This window comes from Drosophila montana, unplaced genomic scaffold (assembly GCF_035044405.1).
Source record: "Drosophila montana isolate Dmon_TW-CO22-7 unplaced genomic scaffold, ASM3504440v1 contig_402_1, whole genome shotgun sequence".
Classification (NCBI taxonomy): domain Eukaryota; kingdom Metazoa; phylum Arthropoda; class Insecta; order Diptera; family Drosophilidae; genus Drosophila; species Drosophila montana.
The window spans coordinates 1,675,216-1,701,073 of record NW_026998739.1 but is presented as its reverse complement, the minus strand read 5'-3'; the positions used below and the strand labels follow the sequence as shown (position 1 = coordinate 1,701,073).

Below are 25,858 nucleotides of genomic sequence, written 5' to 3'. Positions count from 1 at the left end.
GAAGAGAAAACATTTATCCTTCGATGAGAAAACGAATATTTCAATTAAAACAATTGGTTCATAATGAGCTTTAAAGATAGTCCATTGCTATTATTGTCTTCATTAATGATAATTCAGGATCAAATGACAGCGATGTTTATATTTTATTTATAACTATAATTAAATTGCCAGATTGACTGTTATTTAGATAGCTTACCTTGCGAAGAACTGGTCAAAAAGTTTAAAAATCTTAGGCCGAGTGAAAATGAGAGTAAACTTGTTTCTTGTGGGGCTTATGCAAATGCCGATATAAATTTAACTCGACATCTGCGATTTCCTTTTCATGTTTAAAGATAATTTAAATGGTTTTGGGCTTAGAGAGGTGAGGTCTAAGGTATTTGCCCGGGTAAACAGAGGCCTCTTCTATGGTCTTTAATGCTGGTCATGCTATTAAATAAATATTATGACTAATATACAAGAGATTAGTGGACTCCATTACCTGTTTGCGATGCATTGATAATGAATGCCATAATCTTGCGGTATGGCAATCTCATTAACCTTTTCTGTGCAGCCAAGGCTTTTCGCAATCATGCATCCAATTTCGCACGGTAACTTTAATTATTCATGCTTAAATTTCACTTAAACTTGCAAAAACTCGTTACCCCACCTACTGCATTTAGCCCGACTGGCCCCGGCCCCATCCGTCAGTTTCTGGCGCTGTCTTTTCATCAGTTGCGTAGTCCTCAAAGAAACTTTGCTGGTCATGCAGCATCGCAAAGCTGCTGCAAGACAGACGTTAAGCAAACTTGATGCAAGCCAACCAAATGAATAAGAAAAAAAAAGCACAAACAGAAAATGGAGGCTGATAATTTGCCTTCACTTTTTAAATAAAATATAAATCAAGCCGCGTGCTAGCATCAGAGACCTGAGATAATATCGGACAGACAGCAGGGGGTGGCGCGGGTGACGCGTTTGCGGTTTGTCAAGCAGTTAGTCAGCCGGTCTGTCAGCCAGTCATTCAGTCAGCCGGCTTATTTGTTTGTGCCTGAAGCCCTGCTCGTGGGCCGACAGTTCGTTAGCTGCTGTGCCTTTTCGAGAGTTGGCCCTGCCTCAAAAGTCGTCGCTGTCCACGCGAGTTCGCCAAAGTTTTAAGCCCGAACCATGCTGCGCAGTGTGCGAGTAAAACTCGAACTGACGTGTTAATTAGTGTGACTTTTGTGGGCTGGCACGCCGCCGGCACGTAAGGTCCAGATAAGATAAAATGGTTCTAGGGCAGCCTTGACTGCGCTTCACGCCTCACTCCTCGCTGGCAGCGCAATTTAAACTCCCACTGGCTTTGTGCTCTGCATATTGTCGACTCATTAAAAATCAGCGCGTGTTGGCAACCACAAAAAACAAGCCACGACGCAGTCATTTTCATAATCAAACAAACTGAAAATCACACAGCACAAAACACAAGGCCAGTGGCAGGCAGGCGATGGAGATGGCGATGAGGCGCGCCCGAGCAGGGACCGGGACCGCAGAGCCAGCCACGTCAATTGCATTAGAAATTGCATTTAATGAGCGCGCCAGCTACAGACAGCCAGAAAAGTGACGGGTGCCAAAGGCAGAGCAGCTGCCGCCAGTGTTGGGCAAATGGCGTAGAAAATGGCGACACCGAGTCGCCAAAATGGCGCCTTAACGGGGACATGGCATAGACTCAGCCCTGCCAGCTGAATAAACACTTAAATGTAGTATTCCATGCAGTAAACCAGTAAATGAATAACCACAAGCGAGCTTGGCTTTGAATTAGCGCGAACAAAGCCAGCATGTCCCTTCATTTGCGCTCATTTCATAGATACTATTAATTATAAACATGCGTTTACCTTTTGACAGAACATTTGCATGTTAGTTGCCAAAACAATGGAAAACAATTTGCCTGCCGCCCTCAAACCTTCGATATATACATTAATTTGCATAAACCAGCTCAACCCGTGCGTATTTGAACAATTTAATTATGTTTTGTGAATATTGTTTAGATTATCATAGACGTCATCTATAGATAAATTAAATGCATTATTCTCAAATGTTGCAATTCAAAGGAAATGTGCAGTGGATCGGCATAAATCAGAACAAAAACTGACATTCCAAATCATTTTGTAATTGATAGAATAAAAGCTTTATAAACGTAATAGGCAGATTAGACAGCAATTGTTTCGAAGATTGCCTAAAACGTTTACGAATATAACGCAAAGAGAAATAACGAATGAAATTACATTTTGAATGAAAAAGCGCTGTGGCATGAACTTGTTCAAAAAATACATTATACCCTTATTACCCATTTTTAAGAGGTTCAGGAAATAAATAGATTGTAGAATATATTGGAATAACTATTAAAAATAAAAGGACAATGGAACACACTTGTGCTTTCGTATATTCATATACATATTAAAGTAATAATTCACATACTTTATTTTGCTAGTTCTTCCAAAAATGTTCCCTTGAATAATCGTGATGGTAATCTTTGCCCACTCCTTAAAAAATCCCTTTGTGCTCTGCTGTAATTCTCAAAATTATTCAAATTTTGACTTACGCACATGCTGCTCATCTGTCAGACTACAAAGTTATTTGAGAGCCCACCAACTGTGCAACTAAGCCAGTGATAACTGTGGGATTTCAACTCAATGGACACACGAGAATAGGCCACAGCACAAATGGCCAATTGTGAGAGCTAAGAAAAAAACGAGACGAGTGAATGATTACTTAATGCGGGCACTGTTGACAATGACGAGCGTCGGAACAGAACAGAAGCATGCTCCCCTTGCCAGTTGGGTTTTCGGTTTAACTGTCATGAGCACATCCTTTGGCTTGACTTGGCTACCACCTGCCGTTAGGTTCCTTTTATTGCTTCATGGTAATTTAGATACTTCCGTTAGCTCACATACTCGTAAACACACGCCTCGGTTAACAGGGTTTTCTTACGGCCTGCCGCCTGGGCGCCAGGTAGTTGAGTTCACTTTCGACTGGCTCAGTTGTTGGATCGGTCACCGGGGTCACATTAATTTCGCGCTGTGGCAATTGGTACATAAATTTTGCACGATTGCCATTTAATACCCTTTAGCTTGTTGCCAAGGGCTATTTCAAGTTTTCGTAGAATATTTAAATATTTTATTGGCTGGCTCGAGGTCCGGCTTTGTTAAAACAAAAAGTTGAAAAACAATTTAACCTAATGTTTCGCATCCAATATATTTACAATATCGAAAGGTCACAGCAGTAGAATATTTCATTGACCAATTTTTTTTATGGAATAGTTGCAAATTGTTGTCTTATGAGTATACTTACAGGGTATGTTGAAGTCGCGCAACCGTGTGTTTTCCATGCCCTGTGGCTTCCTGCCGCAATTTGCATGTGAAATATGTCCAAATATGCAAATTTACAGCGAGCACATGAACCAAAAATTTGTGATATATTTGCCAAGCTGCGGCCTGCTTTTTGAACATTTGATAAATCATATCAAAATAAAATATCCTACATTTTCTAAAAATACTTTTTCATTGCATTTTAACTTTATTTCTGTAGTTTTTCTCAAATTTAAAAAAACAGATAAAATTGTGCTGAAAGTAATTAAATATAAAATTTCGAATATAGCGCCACAGTTGTTTATTTAGATACCAGTTTTTATTAAATTATTGGACATATAACTCTATATTTATATGCGATTTCCAATGTGTGAGCATTTCCATTACAGTTTCCCAATCGCACTCAATTGACAGCCAGACATTTGCACAGTTCGCTGAATTTCAATTGATTTGCCAGCAAACAAAGCAGCGCCAAGCAGCAAATGCCAAATGCTTCGTTCTATACAAATTAAAAATACCATCTCCATGTCATATCTGCAGTGTTTAAGCATCCGTTCGTGCATTATGCATTGGGCTTAATTGAATTTCCAGTTGGACAGGGTCAGCTGTAGCAGCTTTCATTGTCAATGTCCGGAAACTCTTCCCCATCTTTGGCATTGTCTGTATTTCGAGATACTTTCGCGCTATGTTTTTTTTTAGTAGTATTTCTTCTGCAGCTTTTTTGCACTTACTTGAACATAATTTCATTACGCATACGCACCGTTTGCTAATTACATGAAACTTGCTCGCAAAACTTTCGCCAGAACTTGCAACGGCGCATTATCGCAGGCATCAAGTGCAAACTTGTCCTGCTGCAAAGTTTGTTGCCTGCCTGCTTATCAACTGGCTGGCTGGCTGGCTTGCTAGACGGGCTCGGAAAAGTTTGCAACAACAGATGCATTTTCTTTGACATTAGCTGCCTGATAAACTGTCGACAACTCCCCCAAATACTTACTGACAAACCGAAGACACCTGTCAACCAAGATCATGTCATGGAATGGCCAACGTTGAATTCTCGTGTCATCAAATGTACATTTCAATATTCCAGCTAAATGTCTGCGCAGTAATATACAGCCTGGGTAAAAGAACATTCAACATAAGAAAATACCAAAAATACTGAAATAAAATGCAAATGAAAATACCAAAAATATACTGTTAAGCAAAGCGTCAGCAGAGTCGAAATAAAAGCATAACTAAGCAGCATCATCATACCATCATACGGGGAATTCAAAGCAATACCAGGTTTAGTATTTTCTGTGCTGGTGGATACTTATAGACGGAGGGATCAAAAATAAAACACAAGCGCAATTTTTGTTAGTTTTTTAGTTTTGTTTTTTTTTTTTATAGAGAGGGTAGTTTTCTCCGCTAAGGATTTTCAAAGTTTACTTTTATTTAGAGAAGTTCCTTTAATGATAATCATACTTATGGTTTTTTTTTTGTTTTTTTTTTTTCTGTTTGCCTTTTGTTCTTAAAAGTTTTTTGTTAAATAGTTGTTGTTTAACAGCTAAATACTTGTTATAATATTTGAGTGGGTTTTTTGTTTTTCGATTTGAATTTTTTGTTTCTGTTCTTTCTGGTAATGTTTTTGACGTATGGTGTATTTTGTTGGTTTGTTATTTGGTTTTGCTGCGTTAAAATTCACTTACTAGCTAGTTTTTAATTATGTTTTTTTGTTTCTAAATTATAATTGTTTTGTTGTTATTTGGTTTCTGGTTTAGCCTTGGATGTTGTGCGGCACCGTGTTGTTGTTTTTTGTCTTTTTAGTTCGCATTTCGACAAGTTTAAGAATCAATCATTTTTTCTAAAATTAGGTATTAATCTATATGTCCATATATCTTAATAGTTACGTGACTTAATAGCCTAAATTGTAACAATAAGTTTTGTATTTTTGTGAATGGTAACTTTTACACTCATTTAAGCAATACACGTAGTAATATTTCGTTATATAATTGGTATGTCCATATAATATATGTACTTATATATTGAGTTTAAACGCTTGGAATGAACTTTAACACCAACTTACATGCTAGAGAATTGATTTCTATAATAGTATATAATAATTATATTTTCGCTTTGACTCTGGCGCACCAATTTTTGGCACATGCTGTACTTTTTTTCTCGTGTCGTTTCGCAACACTGCCAACGGCCATCACTTAGCAGCTAGATTAATTGAGTTTTGTTATATAACATGCACATTTCTTCATCAATTCATGAGTAGTTATGTAATGCTATTAACTGGTTTTTAAATATTTGAATATATACGTTTACATATGTTTATATATGTGTATATATGTACTATATTGAATTAATAAATATATTTTAATTGTAACATTTATAAATTTTCGTATATTGTAATGTTAGAACTTTGGAAAAATCACTAAAATGTATGTTTAATATATCTTGTTATTTAACTTTCCATTAACTTTCCACATCTCATATGACCCTCAACATTAATTTTTGTGGATTTTTTTGTTGTAGTTTTGACTAATTTAAAAAACGATTTTGAATTAACGCATTTTTCGATTAAATATTTTGAGAGTGCGTGTGCTTTGAGCAAACCTTATGCCACAACGAGAGCCTAGCCAACGAAAATGTATGACATTGCATTGGGAGACTTCTCAAAATTGTAATACTCTCGGTCCAGCGGGGCTCTGCACAATTTTCGTGGCACCCTCACACCCGTTTCGTCTGGACTCCTTGCCAGACTACTCAGCGTGCTTAATGCGCTCTTGAACAGTGGCAACGCTGGACTAATGGAAACCCTCGGGAAAACGTTTTATCGAAAATCCAATTGTCTAGGCTAACTGTGTGGCACAATTGAAGTGCTTAAAGCAATAGACACCTACTTACAATACATTTATAATTTAGCTTGAACATTTTTCTTTGATTTAAACTATTACCCAGCCACGCAACGGGTGGCATTTAAAGCAAGGCGCTGTCTGGCAACGCTACGTGTTTCATATGCCAATCGTTTCCATGTCTGCGAGCCGCGGCAATGCAACAATTGCGTATGCTTGACATGGCTCTGCTCTTTTGATTATACTATTCCATTGTTTCGCTAGTAATGTTTCAAATTTTAATTCGTAACTTTATATAATTGTTTAAATGTTTTTTTTTTTCTGTAACCACCAATACCTTAATTAATTTATATATGTTGTATATGTAGATTTAAAGTGCAGCTTGGTTCTCGCCTTGTAGCTGGCTGCTACTTTGTGCTATTGACGCTGAGAGCGTTCCATTTCATGCGTTTCATTGCCCAAGTGTTTTGCTTTCGTTTTTATTTTTGTGTGAATTTCCTAGATCTTTTGTAATAGATTACTGCACAACGTTTATTCCACATTGTTGCTTACTGCTACGTTGGTTTTTGCATCTACTTTTTGTGGGTTATCGGTTTTATGATTTTGCTCCATTCCGTTGTTCCGTTCTCTAGCGTTCCTCGCTTGGGCAGGCTGTTGTTTAATTTACTGTAGTACCTCAGCTACTCGTACTTTACTTCTGCTTCTCAAATAACTTTGCTGTAGTTCTGCTGCTCTTATTATTAAGTTTTTAAGTTTTGTAAGTTTTAACTTTTGTTTTGCATACTTTTTAGTTAAGTTGTTGTTGTTTTGCGCGACTTATTTTTAATTAAATTTACGCTCGTTTTTCAATTTTCTACTTTTGTTCGTTTGTTGTGTCTTCTTTATCTTAAAGTCAAATGTGCTTGTTGTCGCTACATTTACTCTTCGAATTGTATTTTCATAAGTGATTTCTTTTGGTAACCTCATTTTTGACGAGTGTATTTTGTGTAGTGTAGTGTCGTGTTTTCTGTTGTTGTCTTTTAACTTTCTGCTAAAAATATAACACTAGTTATGTTTAATTAAAATCATAGGCATAACTTAGCATTTGATTAAACGTAAACCAATTTAAGATCTTGTATATGTATATATATATAGTATATACACATACTACTTATGTGTTTGTTCTGGTTTCAAACAGCTGAACAGCGCCTCATTTTCAAAATAGTATACTATATATAACTGTTAATTTATGTATAATTAGCATTCTTTGGTTTCCGAAATTCAGCTTGTCAAGTCCATTTGAAGTTTTATATATAAGATATAAAGTTTAAGCTGACTTCGCAACGGTTTCTCGACTGCTTTTTCAAAATATTCGATTTGGTTTCTACTAATTGGGTTTCAACTATTTGCCATATATGTAGATATCATGGTTTCAATCGCACTACATTAATCGTTATTGTGTGTATTTTTCGAGTGTATCTTTGTCTTTGTTGTTATTGTTGTGTTTTGCGTATATAATAATATCTGACTAGTTAATGATAAACATAGCATTAAAACTAAATAAATATTATCGTTCAGTAACTACAGCGTCTGCCTTTCGTTTAAATAGTTTCGTTTGACTAAACATATATTGTTATATATATGCATATATTGTATACAAAATCATATTCGTATTCATATAAGTATGTATTTTAATATATAAGTATATTCTTAATAGAAAACCATACGTAAAATTGTCTATCGGTTTGCGTTTGCCTTCGTATTTGCTAAAAAGAAAGCGCTACACAAAATACGTGTTCTCCTTTTCACTAAGTACATAAAATATTAATGTAGTATAATGTTCTACTAGATCGGAACTAAGTGGTTTAGGTCCACCCGATAAATATCTTATGTTTTTTTAGCAGCTTGTCAAAAACTTATCTCAAAATCGTTTATAAATTGTTTTGTTTGGCAAACTTTAAGCACTGCAATTTACACAGTACGCACAGTACTGGAACGTTGGGAATGAAACAGCAAGATCGTTTGTTTCATGCCCACATTCCAGCCTGTTGTAGTTGTATATAGCAGCTGGATTATGTCAAAAACTTATAACAAAATAGGTTCGTTTCGTTTGACAAGTTTAAGAAGTACGTTTGATTGGGAACGTTGGGAATGAAACAGCAAGATCGTTTGTTTCATGCCCACATTCCGCATTCAGTGATTTCTTAGGCTAGCCAAACGGAAACCCTGTGTAAAATGCTGCCCATAAAATAGTTGGGATTTGCTTTTAGGCTTCGGGTTAAATAAAACGGTTAAAATATGCATCAAGGGTTACCAAAAATTGTTGCAAACAGTTTGGTTTACGTTTTCTTGACTAGATAGTTTGATGGGTGGGTTACATTTATCGAGGCTTAACATATAGGCAATTTAGACATTTCTAGCATTGGATATGATAGTTAGCGCTGTCGCCTAATGTGTGTGGATCGTGTGGGCTGGGATTCGTTGATGATATGATGATGATGAAGATAATGCAATAAATTATATATGAATAAAGGAAATATAAGAAAACATTAAAACATAGGAACTACAAATGTATTGCATGCTTCAACCGAAAGATCTATAACGACTACAGACGATAGCTAGAAAGAAACGCAGAGATGAACGAGCGAGCGAGCTACGAGTAGATAAACGACGAGAGCGAGCGATAGCGAGTGTGGTGCGTTAGTTCAACAAAAAGAGAGGTAGAGAGATAGAAACGAGACGACAGCGACAGTGACAGCGACAGCGATGAGAGCGTACGATGTACGATGAAACGAGTACAAGAACGAGTACCCATTAATGTGTTTGTTGTTGTTGTTGTTGTTGTTGTTGCTGTAATTGTACTGCGTGCTGTTGTTGTTGTAGAAATCTGTTGCACAGAACTGTTGTCTTTGGGGGTAGCATTTAGAGTATGCAGCATATTGTGATTATATTTATTAAGATTGACTTGGAAAGAGTGGAATAATTATGAACTTAAGCTTAGATCTCACGGCATACCAAACAAGCTGCCCCAACTCCATTTCTCTGCCTCTCGCTGCTGCTTCGCCACTTAATGCCAGCGCCTGCGGTGCATCAGGATCTGCTCGTTCACGATATGCCAGAATTTGGCATGCAGCCACAGGATGAGCACCACCAGCTGCATGAGCAGCGGCCACTGTTGCAGCTCGTGGCGGGTGCGACGCTTCAGTTGCTGGAGGCGGCCCTTGGGCCCTCCGAGTAGGCACTCGTGTGGTGCTGCCGGCGGCGGTGCATAGCTCAAATTGTAGTTGTAATAATAGTAGTAGTTGTTGTTGTAATGCTGCAGCTCTACCGGTACTGGATCTAGGGAATTGGATGCTTGGCTGCTGCTACATCGATTGCTCGCTAAATAGTTATCATTATTTTGGTATTGATTTGTTGATGTTGCTGTTGTTGTTGTTGGAATGTTAGCTGAATTGGTTTTATTGTTATTATTGTTGTTGTTGTTGTTTAGATGTTCATCATTACGGTATTTCTGTGGTTTGCGATAATATTACATGATGATACATTTGCCCTTTTCAGCCCACGGATTGTTCTTTTTATCCGGAGCATTAATCAATGGATCATTCTTCTCGTTCTCCTCAATAAACGAGCGCATTCTGTGAAGCATGGAAATAAATTTAAATATGATTAGTTGGCGAAATTTAAGGTAGGTCGTACACTTTTAATTTAATTATCAGTTAAACTAATATAATATTCACAAAAATCTGATTAGTCTAGAATTGCAATCATACTATGAATGCAGTAAGAAGGCATATACAATTTCTAAATAATATGTTTCAATTACATATTTTCGGGCAGCATTCACATTAAGAAGGTCAGAATGTTACTTTTCACTACAATTTGCCAATCTGTTGGCTTTTAAATTTTTAAAGCTTTCTCCCCATACTGTTCCTTTTTATAGTTTTCTTGTGCATTAAAAAGTCAACTGTCATTGAGTCTCATATTATAGCGTAAGTACTAGTAGTCCTCAATAGATATCTTCATATCCTTTTGTCAAGCAACTATGACCACACCTCGCCTAATCCTAGCTAAATTCTGTTCTTTAAAGATCATAAAACTTGTAAGCTCTCTATATACAACGAAAAATCAAGCCATTTCAAAAATTGTTTAATGGCTGCGTACTTAAAGCTAAGCAGACATAAAACGACACCGCACGCTCCAAGGACAAAGTGCCGGGTCGGCTCTTCGCCAGCTCATCGTCGTCCGAACGGGTACGTCCATAAAAAACCAGGCAAAATCCAAGATGGGCGGGTCAGGCACATGGCTAGCTGCTAAAGTGTGTTCGGTGGGGGTGGGGAAGGGGGGCTCCATCCAGTCAGCTGCTTTTATGCTAATCTGCACGCAGATGGACATTAAAAATGTTCAACGCTTTACACGCGCCGCAGGAAACTGAAGAAGGCACCAGATATATACCTCTCCCTGTCCCGCCCTATCTACACGACATCCACTGAATGGAAGTCGTCTGCATATACGTGCTGTTGTTGTTGTTGTTGTAATACACTCATCCTTTAGCGCCATAAAAATGGCTGCCCCGTCGTTTGCATTTGTCTCTCTCTCATTCGTTCTGTCTGTCTGTCTGTCTGTCTGTTCCCTTGTCTGCCCATTTGTTTTCGTTTGTTTAGCTCAAGACGAAATTTCGTGCACTTTTCCTTGCCACGTTTTCCTTTGCTTTTCCTCTTCATTCTGTTTTTTTTTCCAGAAAATTTGCAAGAATTTATTTATTGAGATGGAGGAGAGAGTACGACGAAAACATAAGAAATGGCAGTCGTTCGTTACAGTCCGCAGATAAAAGTATTCGTACAGCCAGAAAGACAGACGGACAGACAGACCGACAGACACTGTGGCACATGCTTTGCATTTCAATTTAGTGCATGAATTGTTTACTTTGCATTTTTCCTACATGCCATTCATTTTGGTATGGATCACGCGGCGTATGCGTTATATTTATATTTTTATGAAAATGTTTATTGCAAAACGATTTCCGCACAATTTTGCGTTGAAACAGGGAAGAGAATATTGAAAAATTACAGATACAAGTTTGTTATATTTAAACCAACTTAAAAGGAGCTTCGCATTTTAGGTTTACAAATTTAGATTGTCTTGATCTATGAGATTCATTAACATACACAAAAGATTAAATTACAATTTAAACACAAATTTGAATCAATAAAAATAAAAATATAAAGAATAATGTAATGATTAGATATTGGAAGATAATGGATATTGGAAGCTTTCATGTTTTCAAAAATATAAATTTTTTTGTACAAATATTTATAAAAGTGAAATCAATTTAAAAACAATTTAAGTAACACACAGACATTTCAATTATATTCTCTCGAATCGAATTTAATTGAGTTATTTTGCTCAGATTGAAACAGACTTTATTTAATATTATTTCTCCGTTTATACTCGACACATTATTTCTGGCATAGTTATTTTGGCTTTGGCTTAATTTGTGGGTGCAGTATTTGTTATTGTTTATCTATTTACTCAACTGGTTATCACCTCTGTTTAATATTCTGTTCAATACGGCTGTTAGCTTTTGTGTATTTGCATTTGTTCCTTGTCGGTTTTGGCATTTACTGATTTGCGTGCTAGTATTTACGTTTATCGTCGATTTTGTTGGCATCTGCCTTGCCCTCATTAGTTTTGTTTGCTTGCTGTTAAAGAACGAGATTTCCGACTAACTTAAATTGTGACACACGTGTCGTATACGCAATTTCGTTTCCTGCTGCAAATGTGCGCAAACTATTATGTTTGCCAGGTGTAGGCGCAGGACACGCCCACTCATGTTGCCGCATTTATGCATAATTTAACTAACAAGACCTTGTCGACTTTGCTGTCCTTGTTGTGTGCGTAGCTCTGTGTATGTGTGTGTGTATGTGTGTGTGTGTGTGTGTGTGTGTGTGTGTGTGTGTGTGTGTGTGGGCGTTTCTATTTCCTTGCTCATTTTCCGCATCAGCAGAGCAAAAGGCAACGTCATATGAGATCGTGGAGCAGGCACATGCCAGGGCCAGGGGGGGCGGGGCATGGTGTAGGTTTAGGTAGATACATAAAACAATGCCCAGCAAGGCTAATGGGCTTATGACTCTGCGGTTTTTGGCCTGTGCTGCCGGAAAACCCCGCAGGCAGGACCCCTAAACTGAGCCAAAACCCAAAAGCGAGAGGGAAACTGAATGCGACGGCGACAGCGAAAGTATTTTAGCCCCTAAACAAAAGGCCAAGGGTTCCATGCTTCGTTTTTTTTTTTTTTTGGTATTTTTGGTTTGGGTTACGGTTCGACATTCAAGGCTATTCCGAGAAGGCGAAATGGGGACTTGCCCTAAAAAGCCAGTCAACAAAGTTGTTATGATGACGTTTTTGCGGCGAATGCTGCGAGAAAGTGAAAATGAAAGTAAAAGTAAATTCTTGTTGCCCTCTGTTAGCTCTATGACATTTCATTTTGTGCGGCTCAGCCCAGGGAGAACGCTGCTGCTTATCATGTATTTATAATGAGCGCATTAGCAAGAAATGTCCCGAAAAGGTTTGCCAAAGCTCCTAAGTATCTTATTTATGCAAAGAGAGACGGAATCGGGCAGAGAGAGAGAGAGAGAGAGAGAGAAAAACCCGACTGCACTTAAAGCGTTTGGCGTGGGAATTTAAATATACCACGACCCACTCGTCTCCATATATTCAGTTTTCTTTTATTTCCTTTTTAGCCCAATCATTGTCTAAAATTTATAGCCTACTTTTCGGCGAAGCTTAAAGAGTTTAAATCTGGCATTTCAAGTATTTGCGCTGTCAATATGGCCGAGTAAAAAGCTAAAAGCAAACAAGCATATTTAAGTCGAGTATCCGACTAGAAGATACCCAGGCACAAATCAGTCTTAGCACATGCCGAAAATGAAAATCCAAATAGAGACTTTTTGTGGTGAAGGTAAAAGGGATTACAGGGCGCCTTCTTCTTTTTCACTTTTCACATTTGCACATATTTAAGGTACAGGGTGTTCAGTAGATTTGAATGCAGGCCTATGAAATATGGAGATGGGGCTTAAGCAGTTCCAGGACTAGAAGAAGGCTCCTGCTGCCTAATGATGATGTCATCAGCAGCTGTACGTGGAAATCTGCTGTCGAAAAGTTTGCTCATAACTGTAAGACGCATTTAATAAGCAATGGTAAAAAGTTGATGGAATATGAGAAATATATAAAAAGTTTCTCCTCATGGACCAGAACGTCGCGCAGCTGCAGCAAATATCCCCACTGGCCGCACCTAGAGCAAAATGAGATTGCGTTGAGATTTCAAAACTGTCTGCGTCGTTCGGCCATTGAGCACATTCATTGAAAACTAATTCAAAAGCTTTAATTAAATATGTGCACTTTCATCCAATCTTCATCTAGTACTCTGGCGCCCCGCCCTTGGCCAATTGTGCTTGTGTGGGCTAATTAAAAGCACTTCCGTTAAAACGACTGGCAAGCTGTGTACGTGTGTGTGTGTGTGTGTGTGTGTGTGTGCATGAGTGTGTGGGTGTGGCAAGCGAGTCCAACAGTTGCGAAATGGCATTCGAGCCATTTAGTTGCGTATTTCCTGCCATCTATTAAATGGCCAGGACAACATTTTGCTCTTTGGGTTAGGAAATTTATTATATTAAACAGGTTATAAATTATGCGGCAGCCGAGAATACCGACGGAGATGAAATTGACAGACTAAATTATGAACTTGGAAAAAGTGACAGAGATTTAGCACCAAAATTTCGAGGGATTTGTGAATGTCACCATTGTTCATATTTTTCTACGTGGCACGCCAGAGCCGTGTTGCAAAACTATCTTTCGCGCGTGTGTTCAATACGTGTCCGTGCAAATTCCACCCACACGCAGAGCACAATCTCAATCTCTAATCAATCTCTAATCAAGTTAATGGAACAACATCGCAATAGTAGATACATACATATATCGCATGTGTCAGCTAACGCGAAATCATTTAATTATATACATATGTATGTATAAACTCACGTTTCCAAAAGGTTACTTATGTACATACATATGTATGTCTCCAAGATCTGACTTAATTTACCCAAGCTAACGCAGTTCAGAATAATCAGCTGAGCTCTAGCGGATTTTGTGATATTAAGCTAAATTTGGCCACGTAAAATCTCTTTATTGCAGCAACAACAGCTCCAACTCAAGCAGTCGATATGTATTGACGAATGTGCATAAGTAGCAAAACAAAATGGGAGTTACAGTTAGGCATCGAGTGCTCATTGCAGACGTATGTATGTATGTATGTAGACAAAGCGCGAATGATCCAGACAGACGAAAATTCAATATGCGAGACTGAGATAGCTAGATTGGCGCTGCTGCACGTTTACACTCGGCTCGCAAAAGCATATTCGTAGATAAATTAAAGGCAATTTGCAGATCAGATCACTCAGCGGCTGCCTTATCTGTGCGCCTAGTTGTTAGAGATGGCACTTTATGTTTACTTGAAAAAGTGGCGGTGCCTGCCATCGTCATAATTAAAGCCATTTTATTTTATTTTATAATAACTACATTATTATTTAAACTTATACATGAAAATTCAGCTAAAAGCCTATAATAAGATAAATAAATGCCAATAAGGAGACGATTACCTATTTTAAATTCCCTCGATCGGCAGATTTTGTAGAATGCAACCTTTTTCAAATAATATGCATCTTGTCAAGATCGGCCTGATTTTTTAAAGCTATAACCATGCCCTTTTTATATGCATTATATGCATTCACAACCAGCAATTAATAAAGTAAATTGTATGTGTGCAAACTCGAGTGCTTGCACGTGCAAGTCAAATTTACTACTGGGGTCAAACTAATCAAAGCGGACGAAAAATAGAGCGATAAGCAAAACGGTAACTCCTGAGAGCGCGAGATATTGATAGATAATGCACAGGCACGCATATACACATGCATATGTACGTACATATTTGGCGATTCTCTCCGAACACATTTATGCACGTGTGTCTGGTTGTGCGTTATCTATTTATGCATAACCGTATGGGCTTATGCTCCGAAAAATAAATCTTGTGAGAGAAGTGCTCAGTTTTCTGTCCTCCGTTTTTTTCGTCTGCCTTGCACAGTCGATGCTCGCACCATTTTAGTTTGACTCAAGCAGCCAATATAGTGTGATCTTACAGTGCGCGCTGTAGACGTTAAAAGTCTTTAAAGAATACTCATGGACTTTCTCGTGTACATATCGTCAAGCTTTCGAATCGTATATCTCTTCAACTTCCACTGGTCAGGACTAATGATTAGCATAAATAAATGTCGGCATTTTTTTATTTTGATGTCTTCGGCTGAGGCACATCCACTTCCGGTTGCCTATAAATATTCTAAATGTTCTTTACCTTAAAGCCGATCCGTTCTAGTCTTATTACTAGTTTATTTAGCAATCAGCTAAAAATAAATTGTGTGTTTGTCGAATCGTCAGCTTGACAATGCAAGTCAAATTTACTACTGGGGTCAAACTAACACAGAACTAAGATGCAAGGGCGCAAAGCGGACGAGAAACAAAAACAATAACTCGTGAGAGCGCGATTTATTGGTAGATAATCTGTGCATGCATAGGCATGCAAATAAGTAGGTACATATGTACATATTTGGCGATTCTCTCCGCTCACACTCATTTGTATGTGTGTTTGCTTGTGCGCTTTGTATTTCTTCAGCTTTCTCATAATTCTTAAGCGCTTCCCATTCTGTGTTAGTTGTGTCAATCAGCAAATTAAATGTGATGTTACGCTGCGCGTTGTAGTCTTTTAAAGACTTAAGAATATAATTATAATTTATCGGGTATATTTCTTCAGATCATGATTATAAATTAGCGCAAATAAAATCACGTTCTTTTATTTATTAGGCACCATTTCGATCGATTTCCTACATTTGCACATTGTCTTAACTCATTTGTCGCTCCCCCCAAGTATATAAATGATATATGTAGAAAAATGTTTGTTTTTTATCATTTCTAGTAAAGCAGATGCTCAGTGATGCTTTTCTTCTACGAACGGGTAGCTTTGTGGCAGATACAATTGGCGTTTACTGCGATGGCTTCACGTCAGGCTATTGCTGTGATACAAGGTAAGAGCATACATATGTCAAAGGTCTTGCAGTTCATATTACATCACTCCTCAATTTCAGGTTATTTTGGGTCAACAACTTTGCCGTTTTATACTGGCTTTTGGCATTATCGAGGCGCAATGCAGTGTTAATATGCAATCACAATTATATTGCGCACAATATACCTTTTCGAATAACGCCTGCCGTGACCAAGAGCCCCATTTCTTTACCAACTTCTGGCGAAGATGATGCCACGGAATGTGAACTACGTTGAGCGAAAATTACCAAACTTATTTCTCCTAAGTATATACATATGTGATACACACCCATGTTTTCCGTAATGTGTTCTATATATAACTGACGCTTTTATCCTCTCTAGTAATCTTGCGAGGATTAACCGGATGCTCAGTAATGTTGTTCTGCTACGGCGAGCGGGGCAGCTATCCTTGGCGTTGACTGCGATGGCGCCTCAATAGACTGCTGGCACTGATACAAAGTAAGAGCATATGTCGAAGGTCTTTCAGTTAATAGTACATTTATCCATAATTTCAGGCGATTTTGTGTCAACAGCTTTGTTATAGCTTGGGCGAGATTGCCGAAGGGAGGATTTTGGCGCCATTAAGTATTATCTGCTTGCACATGTTGAACGTGTTCCAATAATCTCAATGTAATTAATGTAATTCCATTGTGCAACCTGAAAAAGGCTGTTTGCTTTTCCTTTATCGCCGTGACCAAGAACTCTGCTGCAATTGCCAGCTCCCAGCTAAAGGTGAAGCCACAGGCTGTGAAATATATTGGATATCCTGTGCGGGCGGTTATGCCGCTGCCATGCGGTAAGTATGTCAATTTTAATCTCATTTTTGTATATTAATTATTATCATTTGTTTCCAGATTTAAGCAAAGTTCTTTTGGAAAACTGTAATATTTGGTAGCTGCTATAATAAGGACTCTGCGTTTCATGGCGCTCCGCGACTGGAGTCCTGCCTACTTCACTTCTAAGTGCAGATCGATGAAGATGATCTTTGCGATCGGATAGTACAAGGTCCTTTGAAAAACTCCAAGGGTATACCTTTTATTATTTTGGTGCCTCTAGATAAGGAGCATCACCGTTCGGTTCCCTATCATATCTTTTGCGCTTGGGTGGCAATTCAATAGTGCACATTACAAACACATTTGTTGACACAAGTTAGTAAATAATTGATATATAAAAATTGTTATGTGTATAACTGACGCTTTTATCTTTCCTAGGTCGCAATTCTTGCGCGGATTACGTGAAAGAGAGGGAAAGCTATCTTTGGCGTTGACTGCGATGACGTCATAGTAGGCTGTTCGCTGTGATACAAGGTAAGAGCATATGTCAAAGCTCTTTCGATTCATATTACATTAATCCCAAATTTCAGGCGATTTTAGTTCTTCAACTTTTCCGTTTTGGTGTATGTCGAGCGTGACGGATGGAAGGTTTTTGCACTATTTAGACGCAGGTAGATGAGGCCACGGGCCTGGAACTACGTTAAATATCTCATGCTGACGACACTGCCGCTGCCACGCCCTACAAATTTGGTAGGTAAAAAGGATATTTGTTTGTAGATTGCGGAAAATATGCGTGGTTCGGTCATAAACTTGCGTACGGGCTAGGGCTATCAACCAGGACATTTAAATTGTGATTAGAGTTTCTAACCTATCAAGGATGTTGTGATTTCAATCTATTTGCTCGCTTTTGAAAATTGTCTGATGCTTAAATTTTTAATGCAGATCGACGCAGCTGGTCCATGCGATCCAAACACCCGAAATGCATTTTAGAGACAATCTCAATGTCCTTTGGCCATCCGATCGTGGAAAAGAACATTAATCAAAAAATCGCCAATAACTTGTCCGATCTGAGGACTATTCCGCTGTCCTTTGGCCAGCAGACAGGACCTACCACCCCAATTCATAATACATAAATAAAAGGACGAATGTCCTTCAATCACCTAAGAAAGGGGTACATTTATGTTCACACAAAATTGCCTGTAACTCAGCCACTTCCTTGCGGTCCCTTTCATGTTCAGGGTCAGACAACTCCTAATGAGCAGGGCTACCACCTTACCGAAGGACATCAAAATCGTCTTTGTACTTTCCAAGATATCAAGAATTGTCTTAGTTAAACTTGTATCCTTGCACCCTGCGCTGAAATTTGTCGGACCCTTAAATTTTTAAATGCAGCTCGATGCAGTTCGTCCTTACGATTCTAACGAACCAAGTCCTTTGAAAACCCACCAGGATATGGCCGAGCTAGAGCTATTTTTCTAAAAAGGACATTCTATTTTAAGCCATAACTCGGTCATATCCTTAAGGATATCGGAAGGATATATCATTTTGAACTCGTGGGGAGCAGGACTATCGATTGGCATTCAAGGATTTCCATATTTCCACAAAAAATTGCACTAAAATTTTTCCAAGGGGTTTAGTCAGAAAATGGCCAAAAATTAACTAACTTCGCCATTTGAAGGACTATCGGGATGTCCTTTGTACAATAGATAGTCCTCATCCTGCCATTTATAAATATGCAACCCAAAGGACGAAAGTCCTTCAGACAAAAAAGTCTTAAGGACAAATTTTAGTAAAGAAAATAGGCCATAGCTCGGCTGTATCCTTGCGTATCCTGTCAAGACATGTGTCAAAAAAATTGTACTGACCAGACCTACCAACTGGCCAAAGGACATCAAGTTCGTCCTTGTAGTTTCAGAGATATAGCGATTTTACTGAAATTTTGTGTTTTCAGTCAATTTTTCTTGCGGCCCGCGACTGAAAATTTACCAAGTCCAGGATTCCTAGATGACCCCATAATGTTTTAATGCAGTTCGATGCAGTTGGCCTCCACGATCCTAACGCACCATGTCCTTTGAAAATCTGCAAGGATATGGCTGAGTTATGGCTATTTCTTTCCTCAAAAAACCCTTATATATCTCGGATGACATTTTTAATTCAAATGTGTTTTTATCTTTTCAGATTGAAGGATTCAAGGACTCTATTCGATTCTAAGGACTTTTACGAATCTAACGAGGCTCATCCTTCCAGTATCAGACGTTTATTAAGCCAGATATTGCCATTTTAAGTTAAAATTTAAAATACATGTAAAAAACAACAAATTTGTTAATTTTAACAAAAAATATATTAATATAAAATTATTAAACAAATTCCTGTTTTTTTTTATTGCTTCCAATGGATATGGGATTGCAACAAATTTAAAAATCAACGGTCGTTAAAAATCTGTCCGTCGGCGGCCGCTGGCTGCCGAGATTTTTCTTAAATTCTGCTGAAATACCAGGCGAACAGAAATGCCCAGAAGGTCGACAAAAAATTTCAGCGGGCGAAAATTTATTGTTGCATACCCGAAAGGGGCGCCCTCGTCGGCGGCTGGGTCCCCAATTTGTACTAAAATTCCGCTGAAGTACCAGGCGAACAGAAATGCTCAGAAGGTCGACGAGTATTTTCGAATAAAAATTTTCGTTGCATACGCGTAAGGGCAAAAATGTAACTCATTTAAACTGAGTGATGTTAAGCTACAGGTAATGTTAAATGAGTGCTGTAAAGCGGATGTTAATTAGCAGCTGTTTCTGCTGCTCATTAACAGGGGCTGCTGAAAAAAAGAGCATGGTTGTTTTTGGTCCATTTTAATGCAACAAACTGCAGGGATTTAATCCTTTAGGTTTTCAAGGACTATATCGATGGTATGGTATAACCAAGGATATGAAAGTCAACTAGGAACCATCAGTGAGCGGGGCAATTGCCAGGGGCGGCTGAAAAAAAAAGCATACATATTTTTGGACAACATTCTTGCGTATTTTGCAAAAAGTCGGTCCTCTGGGTTTACTAGGACTATATCATGGTATGGTATTACCAAGGATGTGAAAGTCAACTATAAACCTTTCTCTAATTTGACTCAGAGCGAGTGTACAAAGGTAGCTCTCAGCAGAATGGAATGCAAAGATTTTGCTTCTCGCTTTGGTTGACAAATAAAGATGTGCGCAATGACGCTTCGGCAACTTAAGTGTAAATCTTCTTTAGTTGACGAAGTTGTTGTTACAATGAAAACAGCAACAAAATGGTTTCCGAAAAGTGATAACTGGCAGCGTCGAATTCCGTGTAAGATTAGGTTTGAAATACAAAATCCGCCATAGTTCAGATATTTATTACAAATAAATGCAACAAGCTCGCAGGAATTAAGTGCGCTTTGGGAGAGTTCAACCTTTTGGACTCGTGAGGTGTTACGAAATCGAATGGAATCCCGAAATGTTGATTTTGGCTTAATTCTTAGAATTGAAACATTTTAGTGGCAATCGAAGGTCCTGATTAGAAGGTATCTGAAAAGGTAAATCAATTCAGGATCTACATTTATTAATATTTCCATAAAATTATTTAATAGGTTTTGAATAAGATCAAATCTTAATGTAAATAAAATTAAAATCAAGCTACTCTTTAAATATATGATAGCAGGTCCCCCTTTATATACTAGACATAATTGATTGATTCGGTATAAAAATTCCCCATACTCCGACTTAAACTTTGGGCGCAAACGAAGCTTAACAGCAGAACAGAGTGTTATGATCTTGCTGTCTCGCTTCGCCTAATACATATGTATGTATATGCGCAATGGCTTACTGCGGCTTACGAGACCTGTTCATGCACATTTGTTTACTTATGTATGTATATAATATATAATAAAAATAATTGCATTACCCGAGATTATGACATGGTACAAGACCGATATAGTTTGGTACCTGTTAATAGTCCTGAGCCGTAGCCCGAAAATGTAAAACCTTTGAAAATAAGTACATATATATTGTTTACTCGAGATTTCCAATTACATATGTTCTTAACAGACTACATCGTGCAGCGTAACATAACATTACCTTGGCTACTTGAGTCAAACTAACAAAGAATGAGAATCGACTGTAAAAACAGGAAAAAAGCGGCGCACAGAAAATTGACCAAGCAAACTATCAGAAGAGGCATTCTTTTTTTGAGCTTAAGAAATAGATAACGCACAAACAAGCACAACTACAAACGAGTGTGTGCAAAGAGAATTGCCAAATATGTACGTACACATGCATGTGTATATGCGTGCCTGTGCATTATCTACCAATGCATCGCTCTCTCTGGAGTTACGGTTTTTGCATATCGCTCTATTTTTCGTCCGCCTTAGTTTGACCCCAGTAGCCAATTTGACACTCACATTCTAACAGGCGATTCCCTTATGTTATCCATATCATTTAATTTGTCCAAATATTAGAAGTGGAATTTTTAATGATCACTATTGCTCCAAACCCAAAGGAGACGAGGAAGGGATATTCTAGGATCCGACTTAAGTTACAGAACATTCAGATAATTAATAGGTTAATTTTTATACATAAGTGTAAATTATTTTGTCGTTAAAGTGAAATAAAGCTTAGCTCTAAAATGATAATTTTCGATTCACCGCGCTTTCAAGTACATAGACAGTATACAGTACATATGTACAAAGGGCCATCTCTACATATCATGCTCACAGTAGGCAGCTACTTATTAGCGTAATATACGAATTCGTTGCAATTACTTTGACTGAGAATGTGTGTGCAAAGGGAACACGCAGCAGAACAGAATTAAATGATCTCGCTATCTCGCTTAGCCTAAGGCAGACACATTTATATTAAGTATTTGTAATAATTAAAAAACTTATGCTGTTTGCCGTAATGTTATGATAGGTACCCGAACGATGATGTGCATCAACCGAAGACACCAAAATGATAAAAGGCCGACATTTATTTATTATATGAGAAAGTACATTTATATTATTTAAAGACTTTTAACGTCTACAGCGCGCACTGTAATATCACACTATATTGGCTGCTTGAGTCAAACTAAAATGGTGCGAGCATCGACTGTGCAAGGCAGACGAAAAAAACGGCGGACAGAAAACTGAGCAAGCAACCGTTCTCTCACAAGATTTATTTTTCGGAGCATAAGCCCATACGGTTATGCATAAATAGATAACGCACAACCAGACACACGTGCATAAATGTGTTCGGAGAGAATCGCCAAATATGTACGTACATATGCATGTGTATATGCGTGCCTGTGCATTATCTACCAATATCTCGCGCTCTCAGGAGTTACAGTTTTGCTTATCGCTCTATTTTTCGTCCGCTTTGATTAGTTTGACCCCAGTAGTCAATTTGACTTGCACGTGCAAGCACTCGAGTTTGCACACACACAATTTATGTTATTAACTGCTGGTTGTGTATGAATATAATGCATATATCTTGACAAGATGCATATTATTTGAAAAAGTTGCATTCTACAAAATCAATAGGAATACAAAACCTTTTCCAATCTGCCGATCGAGGGAATTTAAAATAGATTATCATCTCCTTATTAGCATTTATTTATCTAATTATAGGCGTTTAGCTGAATTTTTATGAATAAGTTTAAATATGTAGTTAAATGTAGTTAAAATAAAATAAAACGGCTTTAATTATGACGATAGCAGGCCAGCAGTGCCATCTCTAACAACTAGGCGCACAGATAAGGCAGCCGCTGAGTGATCTGATCTGCAAATTGCCTTTAATTTATCTACGAATATGCTGTTACGAGCCGAGTGTAAACGTGCAGCAGCGCCAATCTAGCTATCTCAGTCTCGCATATTCGGATTTTGTCTGTCTGGACCATTATCGCTACATACATACATATGTGCGCAAAGGCAGCTCGATGCCTAACTGTAACTCTCATTTTGTTTAGCTACCTATGCACATTCGTCAATACAAATCGACTGCTTGAGTTGGAGCTGTGTTGCTGCAATAAAGAGATTAACAGAAAAGTTGTCGAATAGTGATGCGTAAATTCCATGAAATTACGTGGCCCAAAATCAGCTGATATCAACTGATTATTTTAAATGGGTCTAGTTCGGTTAAATTAGGTCCGATCTTGTTAAGATATGCCTTTTTGGACTCCAGAATTAATTAAGAGCATCAGCTAAAATCCAAAAATTGTGATTCAAGAACCGACCTTTTTATATCAAACTTAATAATATATGTACATATATATTTGAATTCAATTTTTAGAGGCAATAGAAGGTTCAGAATTGAAGAAAATCGAAAGAATAATTTTTCAGGTATTTATTTATACCATATATTTCTCTTATTTTACAGTCTTATTGAGCTTGGGAGGTAGTTGCATTTTTCTGAATAGAGTTTAAGCAGCGTATTTAAAATTTTAAAAAGTCGGCTTTAATTGAGACGATGTCAGTCTCCGCGGTTTCAATTCAAATGCAAAGTGCCATCTCTATATACCAGGCGCACATAATCGACAGTTGATTGCTTTATTATTTGACTTGTCTTTACTTTGACTCCGAAATGTGTGCTCCCGGAGCACATATCAGAACAGAATGAAATGATCTTGCTATCTCACTTTGCCTCATACATATATATGTATGTGCGGGTGAATTGACTTAACTGCAAATCTTCTTTTGCTTGCCATTTATGCACATTCGTCAAAACATATCGCCTGCTTGAGTTGAAGTTGTTGTTGGAATACAGAAACTAACAAAAAAGTTGCCAAATAGTGATGCCCATGTAGCTCGAATTAACGTGGCAAATTTGGTTGCAAAATACAAGGTCCTTCTATTACTCAGATTTTATTTGATTAAATAATTTAAGCTTGAGGTAATTAGGTCCGAGAGTACCTTCCCAAAAATACGAGTGTCTATACGCGCGCATAGAATACAAATATTTTCATTTTAGAACCCAACCAAGTTTGATAAAAATTTGTTAATCCCCTTGTTATTTCTATCGACGCATTTAGATTCGTATATTCCAGGGTCGGCTATAATTTTTATTATATTTAGCCTAATTTTTAGTAATTTTATTTACGCCAGGGGCCGAAAAAGTTTTTGATAACCCTTTTTTTTTTTGTTGAAAACGTTAAATGTAAAAGTTAATGTTGTGTTACTTGGCCTAGAAAATGAATAACATAAGGGCTTTATTGAGCGCGTATAACTTTGTTTGCGTGTAAATATATGCAGGTAGTTATGAAAATAACAAACTATATATTTCAACTTGGAGAATTTAATCTAAAGCGAAACAAGAATCGGTTAACAATAGCAGGCACCACCAGGTTTTTATATACTCTCGTCTATCATACGCACGACGAGCTGTCTTCCCCATCTACATAATTACGAAAAATCTTGATTTAAAGACTTGGCTCTAAGGGCATAGCTCGAAAATTAAGATGCTGTATATGGTGTCTTGGTTCGGTAATAATATACACAGGTAAAGAATATTTACTTTTTTGGACCCTATCCCCGTTCCACAACACAAAAAAAAAGGATTCTTCAAAGAAAAAACCTTGCGCTTTTGTAAATAGAAACACATTTGGGTATATTTCTAAGATGGACTATAAGCACGGCAAAGTAATGAATGTTTGTAACGACAGTTTGGCGCTAAGTTCAGGGTATTTTCCAGTCCAGCACTCCCGACTTGAACACTCTTGATCTGTAAACAATGGCTGTCTATGCTAGGTTAAATGCTGGCTCATAAGCTATTAATTATACTATATAAATGCCATTGTGCAATACCAGGAAAACCCAACTCCAACGAATTCTAAGAGTATCAAGCAGTCGCCTTCCCTTTCTACCGCCCTGCCCGCCCCCTGAATGGGGGCAGCCAGGCATTCGTCATTGTCTGTGCGTTGCGGTTTGCTTGATAGAACAGACCTAAACACGATTTAAATGTTGATTTATGACAAGAACACACAACACACGCAATCCGAGCACCTGAAAGCATGACAAAAAAAAACAAAAACAACAACAACGTTATTTATCGATGGCGTCAACATTCTAGGCATGTATCGAGCACAATAACCACAACCCACATCGAGCTGTTCTAAATAATCTACAGCAGCTTTGCGAGGACTGCTCCCCGCACCCAGACTCCTGCCCAGACTCCACTTCACTCTCTCCACTCTCCCGCAGCATAAGCACACATTACGACAGCCACCAACATAAATTTCATATTCAGTTTGTGCAAACAAAATGCGACAGCCACATGTCAATTCGCATTTGTGTGCGTGCGTGCGTGTGAGTGTGTGTGTGTGTGTGTGACTGCGTTCGTGTGTGTGCTTTGCCCTTATCTTTGCATTAGCCCAACTCTCTTTCTCCTTCTCTTTTTGCCCCGCCTCCTCCCGCTTTGTTGTTTGCTTTTGTGTACATGTGACAGAAATGAAAAGCTTAAAATTTCATTTAATTCATATTTTAATTGTTTACGCATAATTGCCAGGCCCGGCCTGACAGCACGCTCGCCCACTCAGCCCACCCCCACACCCCTCGCACCATCAACCAGGCAAAAGGGTTGCCCATTTTCGGCACTAAAATTATGGTATGATTTGAAGCGCCTAGCTCGACCTTCGCCATAAACTAATTTCTAGCTCATTTCACTTCTGTGTGTGTATGTGTGTAAGTCTCGGCCTTCGCTGTGGCTATGCTAAATTTAGCACACTTTCAGGCACAACTAAACAAGGCAAAGGCACTTTAAGCCCAGTAAGAAGACCCTACAGCAAAACCCGCCAACTTGAAGCATTTTGTTTTCATGCATAATATGCGAGTATCCACTTA

At 38.1% G+C, this 25,858-nt stretch overlaps 1 protein-coding gene and 1 long non-coding RNA gene across 2 annotated transcripts in view; one reads left to right on the top strand and one right to left on the bottom strand.

Annotated features, from left to right (window-relative positions):
• Positions 1 to 9,054: 9,054 nt before the first annotated feature.
• Positions 9,055 to 25,858, bottom strand: part of Ggamma30A (guanine nucleotide-binding protein subunit gamma-e) — a 62,249-nt gene continuing 45,445 nt past the window's right edge. Inside the window, 1 exon segment of the mRNA XM_064697417.1 lies at positions 9,055 to 9,768. Coding sequence (XP_064553487.1) covers positions 9,201 to 9,768 — 568 coding nt within the window. The 3' untranslated portion in view covers positions 9,055 to 9,200.
• On the top strand, positions 16,862 to 19,361 carry LOC135439228 (uncharacterized). The gene is made up of 5 exons (XR_010438007.1): positions 16,862 to 17,066; positions 17,125 to 17,418; positions 17,482 to 17,577; positions 17,634 to 17,793; positions 19,222 to 19,361. It is a non-coding gene; the product is annotated as an uncharacterized LOC135439228 (long non-coding RNA).